This window comes from Sinohyriopsis cumingii, chromosome 6, assembly GCF_028554795.1.
Source record: "Sinohyriopsis cumingii isolate HCF-2022 chromosome 6, ASM2855479v2, whole genome shotgun sequence".
NCBI lineage: Eukaryota > Metazoa > Mollusca > Bivalvia > Unionida > Unionidae > Sinohyriopsis > Sinohyriopsis cumingii.
Window position 1 is genome coordinate 14,816,122 of NC_142966.1, and position 22,456 is coordinate 14,838,577.

The 22,456-nt window shown below is 35.8% G+C and overlaps 1 protein-coding gene across 1 annotated transcript; it reads left to right on the forward strand.

Annotated features, from left to right (window-relative positions):
* Positions 1 to 5,977: 5,977 nt before the first annotated feature.
* On the forward strand, positions 5,978 to 22,145 carry LOC149796395 (protocadherin-9-like). The gene is made up of 4 exons (XM_089961074.1): positions 5,978 to 9,937; positions 16,636 to 16,786; positions 18,142 to 18,850; positions 21,275 to 22,145. Exons 1-3 carry the CDS (start codon positions 7,268 to 7,270, stop codon positions 18,465 to 18,467), a joined length of 3,147 nt encoding a protein of 1,048 aa, XP_089817200.1. The 5' UTR covers positions 5,978 to 7,267; the 3' UTR covers positions 18,468 to 18,850; positions 21,275 to 22,145.
* The last annotated feature ends 311 nt before the right edge of the window (positions 22,146 to 22,456 follow it).

A 22,456-nucleotide genomic window follows, 5' to 3' on the forward strand; every position in this document is an offset into this window, starting at 1 on the left:
ATATTTATTTTCAAGTTTCAATTTGTTTGCAGTGCGCCGCATATATTGCAAAGTTTGATATTTACAACGTACATTGCTTCACAATTAAATTGTTTTAAATACAGCTAAGGCTGTCCTATTTTAGACAGCCTAATGTCCAACATATGATCATAGCGTGCACGATACAGCTCTATATCCCAGAGAAACAGCTGGTGGTCATTGCTGGCTTTCCAGACTCGGTTGTGAAGTTGGATCGTTTAATGAGAAAACAGCCTGAGCGATGCAGTCAGGCCTAGCGAATGACCTATAGTGTTTATTTTGGTCAGTACTTTACTTGCGCTTAAAAGCTTTTCAACAGAATTTTGAAAGAACTCCAACGTGTTCTGGACCAAAACCAATTCTTGTCAAGTTCTGTTGTTTTCCCAGCCTAGCCTTGTAACTGGAGACTTTGTACGTTTTCGTCTACACTGTGCAGTGCACACTTGCATGCTTCTAGCGCTATTATTGTATTGAGCTGTAATGAAGTGAGCTGTAAGGATCATTAGTGCACTCCCTCCTTTTCGAGTCTGATCTGGTTACGATCACACTGCAGGCAAGTTAGATGTGTTCCTTCCTCTGCCGAGTTTTTTTTTTACAGTGTGGTTGGGAGTTCGGTTGGGGTGGGGTTGGGTTGGAGTGGACCTTTGAGGCTATTTCGGTTCCTTCAGCCCCTTATTAGAATACGCTGCTGTTGTATGGGGTGGTTGTTCGGTGGAAAAATCTCAAATTAAAAAAACTACAATTGGAAGCCGGGCGAATTGTAACTGGGCTTACTAGAAGTGCCTCGTGACCTAAGATTTATCAGGGCGAATTGTAACTGGGCTTACCAAAGTGCCTCGTGACGTAAGATTTATCAGGGCGAATTGTAACTGGGCTTACCAAAGTGCCTTATGTCCTAAGATTTGTAAGGAAACTGGTTGGTTTACTTTGGCAGACAGAAGAAAGTTCCCTATACTACGTTACTTTCATAAAATGGTATATAGATTCACTACTTGGTATCTTGCTGACTTATTACCACCACTGGTTGGTGCGACAAACAGGTATAACCATAGAAATTGGAATAATCCAGGTTCATTAAAAAGTGAAGTGCCTACCCGTTTTTCATTGGAAACTAAAAGTTATCCATTTTACATATCAACATTAGAAATAATTGATGAGATAGAAAATGCATACCGTTACATATTTATTTGCAAATACTAAACTGAACAATGTAGGTAATTGGTTCAGAATATAAATCGTCTCCATGTACCATCAACTAACAATAATTTGTTATCCGGATAATCTGACTTTACAGCGAACGTTAATATTAATTTATTTGACTTGTTGCCAATATATATTAAAAATGCGAAACGCTTTACATAATTACGGGTATTCGCAATTTAATTTCTAAACTCAGTTAATTACAGTTAATGTTCATTTTAAGCAACAAAGACGTGATTTTTATAATTTTTAAGCGGTTGAATTCATTTGGCGTATGAATTAACGTACAACTTCTGCCACGATCATTTTTGCGTCATTAATTAATTTAATAATCATGTATCTTTTCTTAAAATTGTATCAAATCATATTAATTTACTGCCGCTATCCATGTAAATTTCATATCGATTGTAGGGGAATGGCTTATTATGAGTTGTGAGAACTTGTAGCCCGACCCCAATAGTCCATTTTGAGCAATGAAATACCTTTAAACGAAAACTAAAATATTTATGTTCCTGGCTTGTATATTCTTTAAACCTTCATTAATCAAAACTGTGTTGAATACTCTGCAGTCGGGATAAAAATTAAGAAATAATTAAGGCATAAAATAATCAGGTAATTAAATATTTAATTTTCATAATTTTCTCCGTTTATATTAAGTATCACAATTCCTTTTCTTTTATCATTAACGTATGGATGCCGTTTAAAACTAATAAACGTTGAAATATAAATATTGAAGTAGTAACTTCTTCGATTCTTATTTTTTGTAATACTGTGACTTTCAGCTGACATCATTATGTGGTAGTTATGATAAAGTTTGCAAAATCCGTGCCGTATTTTGATGATATATTTGTTTAGCACACCTGACAAAAAAGTTGCTTTTGTTTCCTAATTTCTTGTTTAGAAAAGACTGTGGTAACTTGCATGCAACCATTATGCTTGGCACCTGTCTTCGCAAGACGCAAGAAAGATCTCCGATAGACCATTTGTAAAACAATGTTCTCTACAATGGCTGATGCTGAACAATCAGGCATGTTGCCATCAAACAAGATCGTCATTTGTTGCATAATGTGACCTACGTTCATAACCTAATAATCACAATGCAAGAAGATATTCGATAGTCAGTCTAAATTGACTTGTCATGTCACGTGGTTGCAATAGTTTTACAAACTTAAAAAGCCAGCTTTGAGTATACAATAATAATGACTGATAAAGGGGTATCTGTTGCTCTGGTGCGAGATGACCCGTGGGTAATACAGTAATTTAACAACCGTTGGTTCTGTTGGATGTGTCATAAAGATGTTAGATGGAGTTTTTCTGCTGAATGAAGGGTCGATAGCCCAAGACAATTCGAGAATAAAAGGACAGTTTTTCTCTGATTATTGTCAATATCTTATAATCTTTATCGACAACATCTGCAATGGTTGCTGGTTGGTTTTTCATTAGATTGTGTGAACCAATTACAGACTTTGACCCGTTGATTCCTACGGTTGATGCAAAGTGCGCCATTTCAGATAAAACTCTGATAATCGGGTCCATAACAGGAGGCTTACTCCATGGCTGATTTAACACGCCTTTATCACTAATCTTTGTTCTGGTTGTTTACGAAGTATTGGTAGTTTTGAATCATTTGTATTTTCTTTGTAACTGTCATTTATCGTGATTATAAATCTGTGAACATCTCTATATTTCAAAGAGTGAAGAATCTTGCACGAAAATTTTCACAGATGATCCTCTCGATAAATATGTCTGGAAAGACGCTATTTTGAGAGAACATGCATCCTGCCTCAATCCATTAAACACGCGCGCGCGCGTTTGTGTGTGTGTGTGTGTGTGTGTGTGTGAGAGAGAGAGAGAGAGAGAGAGAGTAGTGGTAGACAAAAATGAGTAACTATTTCAGGAGAAATTTAAATGATAGAATGCACAATAAAATTAATGATAAAGATCAGATTGGGTAACTTTCTGATGCAGCAATGTAGAAAGAGCAGTGGCGGCGTTGGGGGTGGGGAGGACCTTTTGGGAAGGGGCAATTATCCTTGAGCGATAGGCAAATGGGGCTTCTTCAGGAGTTTTTTCTTCTTCTTGTTTTGTAGCTGAACTTTTCATAGTATTTCACCCTCACCATAGTGTAACAGTCAATTCTTCACAAAACATATTTAGGAATGGGAAGGGGGAGGATGGAGGTAGGCAGTTGACGTAAAAACTGTTCTCTGTAGCAAAGTAAGGGCGTCATTTAAGAACAGTGCCCTCGAACCATTACGCCGCCACTGAACAGGAGTCCAATAGAGCGCTGTGAAACACTGAGTGGTTAAGTTGGAAAACCTCTAAAATATGTAGCCATCACGATGTGAGTTTTTTCCAGTCCTTTATTCCTTATCTGTTCATCTGCTAAAATTTCACTACACCAAATTAATAAGAAATAAAGCAATATTATTACTTACAGTTACAGATTTATTCAGATGTGTCTCTTGGACTAATTCATCCCCATCTTTTGAGGGTGGGGTGGGGTAAAAAGTTCCAATTTCTAGCTCATTAATAAAACATAATGAAATGTTAAAGCATTATACCAGAATGAAATTTAAATGCACGATATCATGATGGTAATACTTTTTTTAATCTAAATTGCTTACATTTTATTTGCAAAATATTTATTTAAATTTGGTTTTCATTCTGATTTTTTTTTATTGACAAATTCTGGGCATTTAAAGCGGTAAAAATCAATTGAAATTGTGTAAATAACCCGTCAGGAATATTCGATCGAAATTACATTCAGGATTCTAACAAATTTAGTCGCTACATGTATGCTATGCTGTCTTGTTTAGGAAGGATATATATATTGCAGAGACTGGGAATGTATTTTGTGGACACTGGGGATATATTTTGTGGAGAATGGAAATATATTCGGCAGTGACTGGGATACATTTTGTGGAGACAAGCGATACATTTTATGGAGACTGCGAATGTATTGTGTGGAGATGGGTTGAAACAGGGGGTATATTTTGTGGAGACTTGGAATGTATTGTGTGGAGACATTGGGACTATTTTCTTGAGAATGTATATATTTTGTGGAGACAGGCGATATGTCTTGTGGAGACGGACTGTGTTTTGTGGAGACTGGATATTTTGTGGATACATGTGATATATTTTGTGGAGACAGGAGATATGTTGTAACTAAAACTGCTGTCAGATTTCTATATCATCGAAATAAGATCAAATAACAAAAATAAACATCAAGTAACATAAATAAACAAAATACTTTCCAGAAATCTGTAAAATTAATAACTATTTGCGTTAAATAAGTTTAAACATATTTTATTCGCTAAATTATGCAAGAGGAGTCGGATTACAAGGTTTGAGAAGCCTTTGTCCATGAAAAATAGAGTGGTGCAACCGTGCAAGCTATTCAAACATGACATACGGCAGAAAATAAAAATAAAAAAACAATAATAACAACTACAATAACAAGATAAAACTAACGGGATGTCGTGGAAACTGAAAGATAACGGTTTTGAAAAAGAAACAAAGTTTTCCAAGGCAAGTAAACAATTGCATTTTACAACATTTTAACAAATCTAAAAATATATTTAAATATTGCTCAGTTTTGAGTTCAGCTGAACCAAATTGAAGAGTGTTTGTAGCCATGACAACGAACATTTTTAGGACTAAGTATTACATTTTTCCTTTATACTGTGTATTGAGTGCATATGAAAATATAATGATATACACTTTATACTGTGTATTGAGTGCATATGAAAATATAATGATATACACTTTATACTGTGTATTGAGTGCATATGAAAATATAATGATATACACTTTATACTGTGTATTGAGTGCATATGAAAATATAATGATATACACTTTATACTGTGTATTGAGTACATATGAAAATATAATGATATACACTTTTTGCTTCTACCCACAGCTGAATAAGGGATTGTCCATCAGGTGTTTTTTATACTAATTGCTTGGTTTTTTATTCAGTTTTCTACATTGATTTCTAATCCTATTATAAATAAAAGAGTATTTGCGATCACCAGAGAGATAATACGAAGGAACGCTATTGCGTAGCATGGTAATATACTTTTAAATTTTAAGAAATCGATTTAAGTTGAATAATGAATCATAAATGAAGTTACACAGATTGAATGACGCGATATTAAAAATGTGATAATTATAACAAATACTATTACTCTACGTTTATTAATTAAATTGCTGTATACACAATTTTGTTAAATTTTAAAATGACATTTGTGGTAAAAATCGGAGTGTTCAAAACGATTTTTATTACATCTATTCCAACGACTATATTTTATCAAATGCCCAAATTTAATCAATAACGGTTTTGCACACTTTATAATAAAAAGCAAGTACAAAAGTGCAAAACACACAATCATTTGGTTATGTTCAGCTATATCATTGAGGGTAACAACTTTTCACAAAAGGTTCATTATATATATGCATTACTAAGGTCACACCACGCGCTTAAAAGGTAATCATTAACAACGTATTCCATTCACTCGAATTGTCGATTGCACAGAGTGAAATGTATGAGAACCTGGAAAAGTTAATCTAAGTGACACCCAGACAAAAGGAGGGGCGTGAGTCAAATGGGGGAAATAAAAATCCTTTCCACATCTCTGAACCAAATGCACATGTCAATCAAACACTTGAGGTTTAGACTGGTTGGTTAAAAAAGAGGAGGGCGGAGAAAGAGGGTGTAACCTTATCCTATTGTACAGATTCTCAAACGCGGAATCTCTGATGGAAGCGATACGTAGCCAACAGCGGTAGTTTTGCCATCTCAAGAGCTAATCGTCTTTACTCCTAATGTTTGCTTTAGAAATGCTGGAATTATAACTTAACTTCATGGCCGTGTTTATACCTTCAGCTCGTTAATACCATTAGAAAATGAGCAAGTCTACAGTCAGTGAGAATAATATTTCTGGGCTGAAGCTTAGCGTTGGAGTAAATATTTATGTAAAGTTGTCATTAATGGGATTTTAGCGTAATGACCGATAGGTTGTTCAGAAATGGTACATTAGCGGAAAAGGGACCAAGTGCAAGACAGTACTGATACTAGCGGTCCAGATAAAGGTGGTATAATTTGATCTGAAAGGATATTACTTACATTTTTTAAAAGTTATTTGCTGATAATTCTTCCACAGATTCAGTTATTCCTCCAGCATGTGGTGGTGAAAGGTGGCAATCAGAGTAGATATATATTTCAGCTGGTATACAGTAAATGGCATCGCTTGCAATGTGGTGGTAAAAATAATGACCACACCTATCGAACAGGAACACTGCTAAACATTTGTAAAAAAATAATTATCTGTAATTATTACTCACATATCAGCGATCGTTTATCTTGATAAAGGGGTATTCTACAACTTTATGTGGAGGAAACCTTTCTGAATAGATAGAAAAGAAAGAGTGGAAGGAGGAATTCGAGTGACCGCTGTGCAAGTTAGAACACTACTGATTCTCCAGGAGAATTGTGCAAAAGTGACCTGTGGTACATTAGACCATTCGAGATAGCACCATGTTGCGGTGTAATGGGGCACTCGTCCACAAAGTTTAACTGATGCAGAACTGTTAGTTTTCATTGTCAGTCTTGCCTAGTATATTGAAGATTTATGTTTGTCAGGTATGAGATACTTTGCTCTTTAACCGCCTCCGGTTTGTCAATGGTGCGGAACATACAGATAGTTTGCAAGTCAGAGAGAGAAGACACGAGAAAAGGCAGTGTCGTGTTACCTACCGGTACCGCAAGATTATTTTAGAAGCAAATATTTAAGTGCCGTCTGAAAAATAGACCTCACACCCGATTAGAAAGAAAAATAAGAGCACACGTTATTTGTAGATAAGTTTATTTACTCAGTCGTCTGAAGGAGAGAAAAGTTGTGACTGATACAATTTGTAGCGCCTGACAAATTTCGAATGCGACAATCAACTGCGAATTCAGCGAGACTCTTCCGTAAAAGCATACCAAATTTTAATACAAACTAGATTCCGTGCACTTGCTCCAGTAGTGTTGACTTGAATTCACAAGATGGAAAGGCGTATTTTCATCCAAATATTCTTGATACTTTTGGTGAGTATTTGTCATTGTTACTGTAATACGGTCGAATATCGTATTCTGGAGCAGCTACCTGAAAATACAAGCATCGGTAACGTTATTGAAGATTCCAAAATGACAACAGTGAGCGCAAGATCGGATATACGTTATAGTCTACTCTGGCAACCCGTACAGGATTTTGCTTATTACTTCAAGATCAACGAAAGAACGAGTTCGCTTTCAACGGCTGACGTCATTGATCGAGAGACCGTGTGTAGGTTCATGACAGAATGTACATTCTTGCTTAAAGTATCGGCTAAATCGTCTCTTGATAGTTTCTTTCAGACAATACCAGTTACGATTTTTATTGAAGACGTCAATGACAACAGACCAACGTTCGCTAAACCTAACGTCGGTCTTCCCATTTCTGAAGGTGTTCTAGTTGGGACATCGTTCACGATTGAGGGGGCTACAGACGAAGACACGAGTGAAAAGTTCTCGTTGAAGTCGTACGAACTTGAACCGAAATCTAGTCCATTTAGTATACAGTTTGTGAAAAATCTAGATGGTAGTTCGATCATAAAATTACTTGTCTCTCAAGAACTAGATAGAGAAAAGGTACCCCACTATAGCCTTACCATTATCGCCAAGGACGGCGGGGAACCGCCATTGACGGGGACGTTGTCCCTGAACGTAACGATAACGGATATTAATGACAATTATCCAAAGTTCAACTCTACCGTTTATAACGTAACAGTGAACGAGGACAAACCAGTAGGGTCTGTGGTAGTACGTGTAACGGCGACGGATATAGACGAAGGTAAAAATGGAGACGTCAGGTATAGACTTAGTCCACACCAGTCTACTGACATTCTTGAACGTTTTTCAATTAATGAAACTTCAGGCGAGATTACAATTGCTAAAATATTGGTATACTATTTTGGAAGGGTTTACACATTGATTGTCGAGGCCTACGACTTGAGTGACCAGCCGTTAACGTCACAGACGTTTGTCACCATCAACGTGCTCGACACTGGTAATAGCCCTCCAGAAATCAACGTGAACCTTTTGCCAAGTCCTGACGCTGCCAAGATTTCTGAATACGCCAACATAGGTGCCGTGGTAGCGCACGTTGCTGTAACTGACGACGATACTGGACGCAATGGAGAAGTTACGTGCTCTCTTCAAAGTAATTGGTTTGGATTGCAACGCTACGACGTAAATGAGTACAAGGTGATTGTATCGAAGTCATTGGATCGCGAACTTCGAGAAAGTCATATTCTTACTGTTGAGTGCCATGACAACGGTTCGCCACCATTAAGTTCGACTTCAAGTTTTGAGGTGCAAATTTTAGATGAAAACGACAATCCTCCTCGTTTTACTCAACAGGTGTATTTCACGAGCATCGCTGAAAATAACGAGGTCGGTACGAGCATAACGAAGGTTGAATCCTTCGATCTTGACATTGGTGTTAACAAGCAAATCAGTTATCTAGTGGATTCAGTTAATAAAAATGATGCCATTATTGATTCATTGACGGGAACTGTGATAGCCAATCGCAAATTTGACAGGGAGAAAGAGTCCAACGTCACAATCAAGATTTTGGCTGTCGATAAAGGCAACCCTCCTTTGACAGGCTCCACGGTTGTGTTCGTAACCATTTTAGACCAAAATGACGAAAAGCCAAAGTTTGATACATCGGACATTCGTTTTTGGATCAAGGAGAATTTAGCAGCCGGATCAGAGGTTGGCAGACTTAGCGCTACGGATGCAGACCAGGGTAAAAACGCAATTCTGAACTTTTCACTTCATCTGGATTATAAAGGCGTTGTGCCGTTTACAGTCTTTGCGGATGGTCTAATAATCACGGAAAGGTCACTGGATCGAGAGAAACAAGATGTATACTATCTCAAAGTTGTTGCCACTGATAACGGAGATCCAAAACAGTCAACTTTCGCTAACGCCACCATTTTCGTTGAAGACGACAATGACAACTGGCCGGAGATACACTTTCCAAAAGAAGGGAACGACACATTGTATGTTCCTTATCTTACAAGTCCTGGAAGCGTTGTCGGAAGTATCTTGGCGACGGATTCTGATAGTGGGGAAAATTCTAAGCTGAAATTTGAATTTTCGGATGGAAATGCATCCCATATATTGAGTATAAACCCAGTAACGGGTGACTTATATCTGCAGTTGCAAATATCAAATCCAGAATATATTTCCAAGACCTTCTTAGTAAAGGTGCACGTTTCCGACATGGGAATGGATCCAAAATCATCCGTAGCTACTTTGAAAGTTATTTTAGTGTCTCAGAATGGAACTACATTACCATCGCAAGAGACTGAGAGGCAGAACTTTCTGATTGCAGTTTGTGTTGCAACCATCACCATCGTTTTGTCTGCTGGTATCATAGTAACAATCTGTATCATACGTAGACTTGATTCCAGGAAAAAGACGAATGACAAACGAAATGGGGCAAAACTGGACAGTATGTATGACAAAGGCCATTCTGTGTTTTCTGTACCTTCAGACTCGAGCCTGTATTCAGAGAGGAAGAAAAAAGAAAAGACTTTCTTGGCGGAAAATGGTATTCCTAAAGGCGCCATGTTGAATAGTGAAATCACAGATGTTCAAGTCGGACACGATGTTTTATTCTTAGAGGTAAGAAGTCTAAATTTATATTATTTTCGCTAATTTAATAAAATGTAAAGAAGATTTAGAATGAATGAACGAACAAACCAAAAATGTGTGTGTGTGTGTGTGTGTGTGTGTGTGTGTGTTACACCTTATTGGTAAGTCGATCTCGGCAGTGTTCGATTTTTCCCCTGGGCCTTTTCGGTAAGATATTCCTTACTAAGCATACTAACTTCCAGCAGCTGAGTACGGTAAAATCATGCGCGTTCTGTCCCTTTTGGCAGCAGTTATTATACCATCAATTACTTTGTTATTGAAATATCATCAGCACTTAATGGCCCCCTTTTAGTACATGTAGGGATTTGATTTACACATTAAATCTATTTCACCGTTCAATATTTTGTTATTCTGAAAAGTTTACTACTGCTAATCTCCCACTCACTGCCGTTTTTACACGCTTATAGGTCGAGTACAAATGGAACATCATAGACCAAGATCTGCCGGCGCATTATCTATGTTATTTGTTTACTGATTGCATAGCTCCAGTGTGACCGAGTCACTGACATCGTACTCTCTCCATGTGGATTAGAGTTTTGTCTCGGCCATCATGGGTATGTGAGAAAGTTTGCCAATAGCTCCCCGTGGGTCGATGGTTTACCATGGTTTTACTGGTTTTTCCTCCGCCAAATATACTGGCTGCCGTGTATGGCCTCTGATGTGCTGAAATCGGCGCTAAATAAATAAATAAATTATGTTTTTTCCTGGCGGTCTGCACAGACTCAGATTTGCCGGCGCGTTTGCGATAGCAGATCTGTTTCTATGTTGTTTGCAGTTGGATTCGTCTTGTAAGCGAATATAAAACTCTAAAGTAACTTGACTTGTATTTGAGACGGCAGTATACGAATTAATATTGTTGTCCTCATGTCAAACGATTTTCTTACATCTGGCGAGAAAATAAAAAACAGTTTTTTTTCTTTCTTGTTTGAAGTCATAAAAAAAGAAGTTTTTAACAAGTCTACATTGAGCCATTTTTAAATAGAGTATTTAGCAGGTCTACTTTGTGTCATTTTAAAGGATTATAAACTAGATCAACGTGGAATCATTTTAAAAGGAGCATTGAGCAAGTCTATATTGAATCATTTAGAAAGGTGTATTCAACAAGTCTACTTTGATTCATTTTAAAATGAAAATTAGCCAAGTCTAAATTGAGTCATTTGAAAGGAGTATTTAGCAAGTCTAGATTGAGTCATTTTAAAAGGAGTTACAAAGTCTACGTTGAGCCATTCGAAAAGGAGTATTTAACAAGTCTACAATGAGTCATTTGAAAAGGAGTATTGAAAAGTCTACATGGAATCTTTGAAAAGGAGTATTTAACAAGTCTAAATCGAGTCGTTTTTAAAGAAGCATTAACAAGTCTTCATTGACAATACGCATTTAATCGCAATGTTTTATTCCATACCTTGTACCTGCAAAAACCGATCCACAAATACCACACGCATTCTATGACTTTAATATCTGTTTATAATATGTTTACTTTTCTCCCTGGCACCTGTGAGTAAATATCAAGATGTGAATCTATCTTTCTATCTATCTATCTATCTATCTATCTATCTATCTATCTATCTATCTATCTATCTATCTATCTATCTATCTGTCTGTCTGTCTGTCTGTCTATATAACATATTTAAAATTTAATTTAATAAATACTGCACTGTATTACTAGAAATCTCTTTCATATCAAATAGGAGTCACATTGCTAAAATTATGTCGTTTCATATATTTATGTATCTTGAAAAAATCTGGCTTGTGCAATTTAAAAAAAAGACAACAAACTCCCTTAATTTGGGTGATGTTATTGAAAAATGTCCTTCTTCCATTAATCACTGTCTGTCTCTGTCTGTCTCTGTCTCTGTCTGTCTGTCTTTCCAATATGCATGCAAAAAAAAAACGAGATTAGCTCACAATTAGTTTTCCATTTAACAAAAATATATGCAAATAAGTATGACAGAGTATCACTTTGAAATGCAGCAGGTAAGATTTACCTGGAAATGGTTGCACTTGTGGCATATAATGACTATATGATGATACACGTTAGTCATTCCATCCTAACTCCTCAGGCTGAATTTAGCACTGTTTAGAATGCTTTGCCGAGGGAAGATACCATCAAATGATGGTAAAGATTAGAGCGGGAGGGTTACAGGACACTGATAGCCGTAAATGTTCCGTCCTATTACCTTTTGGCAAGTTCCATTCAAAGAGAAACATGTCTATGCCCAAACCAATGTTTAAAGCTATTTTAAAATGTTACGTTCTAAACCGAATTTAGAATGGGGAAGTGGTCCATTTATTTCATTAATATTTGTATCGCCTTCTTGTTTATGCCATTCTGTCTGTCTGTATATCCGTCTCTTCACATGCATAGTCTGTGTTTGTTTGTTCGTCTGTCTCGCTTTTGTTTCTGAAATCGCGGTTAAACGCACTATTCTATTATATGCGTTTGTTTAAAAAGAAAACAAAATGCAAATGCAGAGTTGTTGCGGTCACTATTGTTAATTCTAGTTATGAAATGTTCTAAAGATGCATATTTTAAATAACTCTTTCAAAGAATATCGGAAATTAATTCAGCTGTTGTTGAACTGAAGCTGGCAATATTCTTTGATTATGCGGACACATGATAAATATGTGATAAATTAACCAGGAGTTTTTAGCATAAAAGTGCCGTTTCAGGTAAAATGTGCAAGCGGATATGTTCAACATCCCATTTTTTATAGCTCCGTTAAAGAACTGTGCTTGTTCAGTTTCTTTTACTTCTTTTTAAAATAGGGTCTTAGAGGTTACAGTCAATATAATAAACAATTCATCATCGGAATTGCGTAATACGAACCGGCTATATAAACCCAACTTCCATTGTAACTGGCGGCAAGTGTACAGGTATTTTACTTGGAAACACAAATTACACCCATTAATTTAAAAATACTTTGTTATCAACAAAGGCAGCTGAGATCGAGAGGAGTGACCGCATGCACCAGAATATAAAGGGTTGTTGGAGGATAAAAAATATAGAAACACTACTTAAAAGAAAGATATAATTGAAGACGAAAATCAATGAAAATGCATGCAATCATTTGCAAATCCTTTCAAGTTTATTTACTTACCTATCTGTCTGTATGTCTACATTCATAAACTTGTATCTACCTTAGTATCTACCTGTCTACCACGCCACATCATTATCTGTTTGTCTACCACTCCACTTGATTATTGATCATAGTTTGAAAGAAGTCAGAAAGGAAATTAAAAGTTGGATACTTGGACATGACTAAGTTAAACTTAGTGGAATATGGCTGGAAATTGAAGACTTCACTTCAATGACTAAACGGTATATGCAAGATTAGAGACTGTTTTAATGCATACCTTAATATCTAAAATAATTATTTGGAATCTAAATTACACTCCCAACAAAGACAGTGCCCTTGGCTAGTCGATAGCCAACAAACTTCTAAGCCAATTGTTGGCTAATATAGTACCTTCACCAGACTGGGTACATTATCTGGTTCTGATCTCATATGCAACTAAAAGACTTGAATGTTAATGGATCGTATTAAGGCTGAATATATGTTTATTTATTCCTTCTAAACAGGGAGTAACCCGACTTATTCCTTCTAAACAGGGAGTAACCCGACTTCCCAGGAAAGGCTTATCTCGTGTGAAAGACTGGGGAAGAGTGAAAGGAGCAAATAAATAGGATACCTCAGAGAAAACACAACTTAAATCTTTTCCTCGTCAAATTTACGCATGGCACCGTCCTAGTCTTAAAGACAAAATGTACCACGTTTCATCAAAAGATAATATTTGTTATTCTTGACTTTTCTTGGCCAGACTAATTAAACGCAATCTCCAATTGACCTTTATCTTTATCGGATGAAGATAATCTATGTATTTTTACGTGGCAGAAAGTTTATCCAGTGTCCATTAAGTTATTGGACAAAACAACGTCGAAGGATACAATCTTTCTTCAAATTCAGATGACAATGTAACAAAGGTCTTAAAAGAAATAATTGCTTTTTTACACGATTATATGATACCTGTAAAATGATACATGTTTTGCAACTACTAATTTATTGCAGATTATTATGTCTGTATGCTTGTCTGTCTGTCTGTCACACAAACACATACACACACATTTAATATCATTACTTTTCAATGGACATCAACGAAGAACTAAGAGACCGGCTGCTCAAATTAATCTCAAATTTTTATCCCAACAAAGACACTAAAATAAGTACAATAAGTCTAAATATGGCATTGCCATTCTTGTTCTTTACAGCACAAAAGATAACAGTACCACACTTTAACTTTGATATCATTTTTACCATTTTCCCAATAACGATAAGCAATTTCCTGACCACAACGGCAATTCTAGTCACTTTGAACTTTATAGCCATTTTTGATAAAAGTTTATCGAAGTAATGAATATTCATATTTGATGGTAATTGTTTTGTGTAGACAAACATAGTATTGTCATGGACAAGGTTATGAATGAATGAACAATCAATGTTTGTTCCGCCATGACGTCATTGATTTTCACTCTTTGTGCCACGACACCATTTTAATTTACGCTTTATCCGCGTATTCATCAATCCCTGAAACAATTTCATTTCTACAAATCTCTTCCAAAATCCGACCCCATCAAACAGTTCATTGAAAATATGTTCATAAAATTGGCATTTTGACTATGTTTTGACTGATTATGCGTGACAGTCGAGTCAGAACACTATCGAGACCTTCGGAATATAAAAAAGTTCTTCTATGCTGAATTCATCTAAACTTACGTATCTACTTTAAGAAATATTTTAAGACAATTTGAGAATGTTCTCTGGAGGCTAAAGATACAACGACTGTTCTCCACTATAAGGCAGCTGTAGTAGGGACACATACAACACAGCCTTGGACGGAAATTTCAGCGGTGTCAAAAGTAGTATTGTCAAGAAAAAGAAATTGTAATATTTCAATTAAATGTTGATAATATAAATGGCTATTTTTTATTATAAAAGTATAATTTTAAATTTTCAAAGTACCCAAATTTTGATAATATAAATGACTATTTTTATAATAGTATTGTTTTAAATTTTCAAAGTAGCAAAATGTTGATAATATAAATGACTATTTTTATAATGGTATCATTTTAAATTTTCAAAGTACCAAAAATAGCGAGTGATGATTGTTAGTACTATTAAGGTTGCTACACTATACTATTGGATGGACAGTGCAGGTCATTACCATGCTATGTCTCTGATGGACAGTGTAGGTCATTACCATGCTATGTTTGGATGGACAGTGCAGGTCATTACCATGCTATGTCTCTGATGGACAGTGTAGGTCATTACCCTGCTATGTTTGGATGGACAGCGCATGATATGTCTCTGATGGACAGTGTAGGTCATTACCATGCTATGTTTGAACGTACAGTGGTTAATACCATGCTATGTTTGGACGTATAGTGGTCATAACCATGCTAGAGTTTCAAAAGACATTGGTCATTACCTTGCTATGTTTGGATGGACAGTGAAGGAGGTCTTCACCAGTCTATGTCTGGATGGACAGTCTGGGTCATTATCATGCTATATTTGGATGGACAGTGGTCATTAGGTCGTGGAAGTCTGATTACTAATAAAGTGTTTATTACTATGATAATAACGATCAAAGTGAGTCAGGGCAATGACGTTGAAATTATGTGTTAGGGAGTCAGGGTAATGACGTTGGCATTATGTGTTAGGGAGTCAGTGTAATGACGTTGGCATTATGTGTTAGGGAGTCAGAGTAATGACGTTGGGATTATATGTTAGGGAGTCAGAGTAATGAGTCAGAGTAATGACGTTGGCATTATATGTTAGGGAGTCAGAGTAATGGCGTTAGCATTATGTGTTAGTGAGTCAAGGCAATGACGTTGTCATTATGTGTTAGGGAGTTAGGGTAATGACGTTGGCATTATGTGTTAGGTAGTCAGAGTAATGACGTTGGCATTATATGTTAGAGTCAGGGTAATGACGTTGGCATTATGTGTTCTTATCCAATATTCCATATGTCGGGTAGATTACACATAGGCTCTATGTAACTCATTACACTAGTTGGATACGTCATATGGATAAGACACCGCCCCCTTTCGTATCGTCCATAGGTAGGAAGAATTTTTTCTGTGCTTTACAGATTTTTTTTTATCATCAGCTATTAAAGGTAATGACCATACGATTTGCTCCAGTTTAAAAAAATATAAAGACATAATGACGACTAATATAGTAGCAATCTATATAATTATTGAATTTTCCCAGACGATTTAATTATGATGTCTTACATATTTGAAGACAAATTTAAGATAGACTATCCTGAAATCTTATCCAGTCTTAATTGATGTCATAATTAAAATCGTGAGTTATAAGTATTGACAAAAACATGATCACATATGAAACACTTCAAGATCACTAAAGAGAGTAAAGTATATTTCCTATCATAGGTCATGTATTCGAAAACTTTGCACACTTTTTTGTCCTAGTGAATTCTCTGCGAAAATATCAGTTAATTTCAAGTTTTCAAATCTTACTTCGTATGTATGTATGTATGTATGTATGTATGTATGTATGTATGTATGTATGTATGTATGTATGTATGTATGTATGTGTTTGCTAACCATTGCCTATTTATTGCATGTGCATTTTTACTTTACATTTCAGCCCCTGTATCCGGGTGACGTCTCCTCCAAAATGGATGACGCGCCCAGCGAGACATCCCATGACAGTGAGACAGGGGACAGTGGGAAAGGGGGAAGCGATGAAGATCTTCAGAACACCAGCCTAAACAGAGTTAGGAGTCAAAACAGTGAAGGTGACTTTTTGATAAATTATATATATATATATATATATATATATATATATATATATATATATATATATATATATATATATATATATATATATATATAGAGAGAGAGAGAGAGAGAGAGAGAGAGAGAGAGAGAACAAATGAAAAACGTTAATTTGACTAGAAACGCAAAGTAAGATATTAAAAGCATTTTCAGTGTTTGCGTATAGTTTCGTTATTATTTACTCATACGTTCCAATAAGGTATGGATGAGTCGATGTTAAAGGACTCATATCATGGAGATGTGTATAGATTTTTCTGCTGTTGTTGCCATTTTTTTTTCAACGTCTTATGGCCATTTACTTGTGGTTCAGCGTCTTCATGCATAAAAACAGGGCCGATAAAATTCAGCCCTTGGTATGCAATGTCATCACCTGAAATAGCTGTTTTCAGTATTTATCTATGTAATGTAAGAAAAAAGAAACATTATCGCTACTTTCATCACCGCAGCACTGATTAATTTTAGGGAAAATTACTCAGAATATTTTTGGTTCTTTACAAGCTTTGGCGTCATTGTTAGAGTAGTTTCGACGATTTTTTTTATGCATATCATGGACCCTGGAACTGTTACAGCTAAGTAGGAGTTAAGGATAAGAAATTATAGTGCAAAAATAAGTCAAACTTTCTTTAAGTCTATGTTTCAATGGCAGTGTAAAATCGTACGGTTTTTCTGAAGATATCCTTGTTGCCAAACATTGAGCATTCACACTAAATTAATGTTACGCCGTGTTTGAAACGTGAATTTCATGTCTCATTATCATGATTGAAAATAGAAAAACACCAAAATTCCATTGGAAACATCCTTCTGCATTTCATCTACATAGATATTTACTGGACTATCTACATAAAAAAAAATATTTACTGGGTTCTTATCTGCAAATATATTTAGACGAATCATCTATTTGTGTTTCATCCAACCCCCCAACCCCGCGCCCCCGAAAAAAAAGAGACGATTAACAAAAGTAGCAAAGTACGATTGCTGTCTTTCGAGTCTTAATAAGCCTTGTCTAACTTGAAAACTTCATTTTCAATTTCCGGTCCCTCCATGTCATCATTTTGTCACTTGCGTTTTCTCTTGCGTCATGCTAGCTCTGTAGTAGCAAAAGGTCAAAGGTTTAACAATCAAAGCTAAAATTAGAATATATTTCGGCCCAATGGTCAAATCTTAGATCCTTTCGAAAGAAAGCAAAATATATATTTCTTGGTCCGTGACTTTGCTATATGAAAGAGCACTTTTTTACGCATGTCTTTGTACTGTTATATCTCACTTCATTTGCGTCTTTTATTGATTAATTTATGTATCATAATATCTGTTACAGAGTCCAGTCGTCCTTCTCGCCAGTGGAGTTATAGTTCACAACGATCACAGTCGACGCAGTTGCAAAGTTTTTCACCCAGATATCAACAGCCATCGTCGTCTTCGTCATCGCAATCTTCCTTCGTTCCTCACCAGAAGATCATTCCTTTTTCATTTAAAAAAGTTCCCCCTTATCCTAATATGTCAAGGACACTGAACGTTTCTATGGGAACGGGGCTTGCGCAGTACGATGACGATAGTAGTAAATCTTCCGGTTTTCAAAGTTTCGACGCAAGTTTGAGCGTTGAAGGAGTTAAAATGGATGTTTCGAGCGATATTGTAGTATAGAGATACTGTAATGGAGAATTCCTTAACTTTACTTTCTCTTTCCTTTACATTTGTTTTCTTCTCCCTTTTGAAATCTAACAGTTCTGGCATTAAACTTCTCAAAACCCAAAATTGGCATTTCAAGGACTTTCTGAAGTCAAATCATACAATGAATAAGATGTTATCACATCGTTTTGTGATGGCAAAAAGGATTCTCCACACATCTAGATGGACGCATATGACCATTCCCGTGTTCCATAACTAAATGATTTGACTTGAACAAATATGGATCCAAGCCAGCAATCTGTGATATGGGGCAGTGCAATTCCCTGCAGCATGTGTTCTGGACTTAATCTACTCGTTTACCTGTATATATCTGGTCAAATGATCAGGTGCAATTTTAGGTGAGTCTGTCTAATATCAGTTTATCAGATAAAATAACCTATAGAGCCTCAGGGTAAATGTCGGATGTTTTGTACGTTGGAAGGTTTCTAAGTTTACTCTTTTCAGCCGGTAAATAATTAAGACTTGCATGTCTATGTAGAACCATTGTGTGGAATAATTAGAACTTGCATGTCTATGTAGAATCATTGTGTGGAAAAAATAAAATTTGCGTGTCTATGTAGAACCATTTGTGTGGAATAATTAAGATTTGTATGTCTATGTAGAATCATTGTGTGGAATAATTAAGATCTGCGTGTTTATTTAGAACCGTTTGTGTGGAATAATTAAGACTTTTTGTCTTTGTACAATCATGGTGTTATGCCACTGTTCAAAGACAGCCATAACTCCCACCTTGTTTTCTCTTCCATGGATCAGGGTCTGAAAAACACAGAATGATATGCTTGAAGTATTTTTTGTACGTACGTATGTGTATGTGTGTATACTGTAATTATTGCAATATATATATATTGATTAAAAGGTTAAATGAATGTCAGTATTATACAGTTTGACAGAAAAAGGGTCGTAAATTCCACCTGGTTCGAAAATACAGCACAAAGCTATTGCTAAATTAAATGTCGAGTTTAAACTCGAAGGTCAGAACAACAACAACAAATGCTATGCCGAACATCACTTCCATCAGTTCAAAAGCTGAAAATGGTTACATTTGATGTTTTGCAAAAGAGGCATAGTAACAACGCATGTCGCCGTTTATATTAATGTTTTTCCATGTATCCAATTGCCAGCACTTATCGCAATGTCCTATTTTACAGGATTTTAAAAAGAACAGGATATTAATTCACGGAACATAATAAGCCATATTGGGAAATATCAATTGGGAACAATCAAGTCCAATAGCTCTATAGAACACTGGCAGATACATTGGTATTCTCTATGCTCTTATTTCTTTACTCTCGATTGGATTTTTTCGTTCCATATTGAATACAAAGCAAATTCCATGTAAAGTCCTACTATCATCTGACAGACCAAATAGTGCAGTTGCTTGCTTCCATGCGCATATCACGTAGACTTACAGACCATACATATCATGTAGACATATAGACTACACATATCACGTAGACCTACAGACTATAGACATATAGACTACACATATCACGTAGACATATAGACTACACATATCACGTAGACCTACAGACTACACATATCATGTAGACATATAGACTACACATATCACGTAGACATATAGACTACACATATCACGTAGACTTACAGACTACACATATCATGTAGACATATAGACTACACATATCACGTAGACCTACAGACTACACATATCACGTAGACCTACAGACTACACATATCATGAAGACATATAGACTACATATATCATGTAGACATATAGACTACACATATCACGTACACCTAGAGGCTACACAAAACCTGTAGACATATAGACTACACATATCAGGTATACCTATAGACTACACATATCACGTAGACCTATAGACAACACATGTCATGTAGACCTATGGACTACACATTTCATGTAGACCTACAGACTACACATATCATGTACACCTACAGACTACACATATCATGTAGACCTACAGACTACACATATCATGTACACCTACAGACTCCACATCTCATGTAGACCTACAAACTACACATATCATGTACACCTACAGACTACACATATAATTTAGTCCTACAGACTACACATATCATGTACACCTACAGACTCCACATCTCATGCAGACCTACAGACTACACATATCATGTAGACCTACAGACTACACATATAATTTAGACCTACAGACTACACATATCATGTACAGCTACAGACTCCACATCTCATGTAGACCTACAGACTACACATATCATGTACACCTACAGACTACACATCATTCAGATCTACAGACTACACATATCATGTAGACCTACAGACTACACATCATTTAGACCTACAGACTAAACATATCATGTAGACCTACAGACTACACATCATTCAGACCTACAGACTACACATATCATGTAGACCTACAGACTACCATCATTTAGACCTACATGACTACACAATCATCACAAGTCAATCCTCTTCGTGGAGTTTAAACATTGAGACAGTTACACAAAATGAACGATCTTTGAAGCGCACCCCCTCCCCATAACAAACATATCATGCAGTACGTTTTGTCTTTAACAGCCAATAGCTAAGCCGAACAACAACAAAAAACAACAACAATGACAACATTTACAAGAAAAGTCACGCTGATATGACAGATATTTACACAATACAAATAACAGCCATTGGAATGCAGCTTTTTCACTTTTTTCATCAACCTAAACCCCATTTTGTAAATATCATATGTATGCTTTTTAGTTATTACTGAGCGATAATATATGATTTTTTCTCCTTTTTTTTACAGAAATTATTTCCTGTGAAGAAAAAATTGGTCTGAATTGGTAATATTGTGGCGACAAGGAGAAACAGCTGTTAGTTGATTTCGTTCCGATTACGATTGGTATGATAGTGAAGTAATCGGGGGAAATCGATATTTAAATCGATTTGATAAATTTAACGATGTTCAGCATAAACACGGAGTGTTCGTGTATATTTAGGCTGGACCTTCGCAAACAAACAACACTCATTCCGACAACCTTTCTGTAGTGCTACTTCTGTTCCAAGCTGGGAAAGTACGAGGTATTTCGAACGAAATGACGATGTAAACAGAAGTGTTCAGATTGTGTACGTGGAGCTGAAAAGTCCAAAGTGTCATAAATAACATCTAGAAACAAAAATGTGTTAACGTTGTGCAAATGGTTTTTCCAAGATTTCACTTAGATTTCACATCATTTTTATACTTTTTAAATAATTGATTTTCTTAAACGAGAAAAGTCTATAAAAGTGTACAGTATTATTGATATTAACAAGACTTTTCTTTAAAATTATTTCTTGGCTTTTACTTTAATTTGCTAAATTTGCTCAGGTAATAATAGTTGTGTTCTGTTTAGACGTTAATTAGTGTGCCATAGTACAAAATAGTTGAAGTCTTCCAAACTAATTTATCAATGGACAGAAAATTATGAGTAACATACATGTTAATTTCTGTTCAGGTACATTTAATACTATACTAGAGACAGTATTGAATAGTAATAAAGACAATGTTCTATATTATTGTGATATAGGCTATTTAGATCATTTAATGATATAGGCATGGAAACAAATTTTGTCGATTACTATTGGTATATTTATGACTTGTTCTTCTAATCAGACCATTAAAACTGTGCTTCGTCAAACTGTATTGAAATTTATTAATCGTGGTTGAACTTTTACGGTGCAGTCAAAACAGAAATGGGGGAGGAAGATTACAAAATATCTGAGCTTTTGAAAAATGACCTAAGTACATACTTTATTTAAACTAAGCAGTTTCTTGATTTCACTTTGCAAGCAATTAGTGTTACTTAATTAAGATACACCTGGGTTATGATTAGTCTAAGAATAGCTGTATAACTCAGTTTGCATTATTTTGTATCTACTAGTATTTACTTACGAATGCAACTGATTGTAATGATCACCCAACTGCATGGACTTAGATCAAATGGCAATG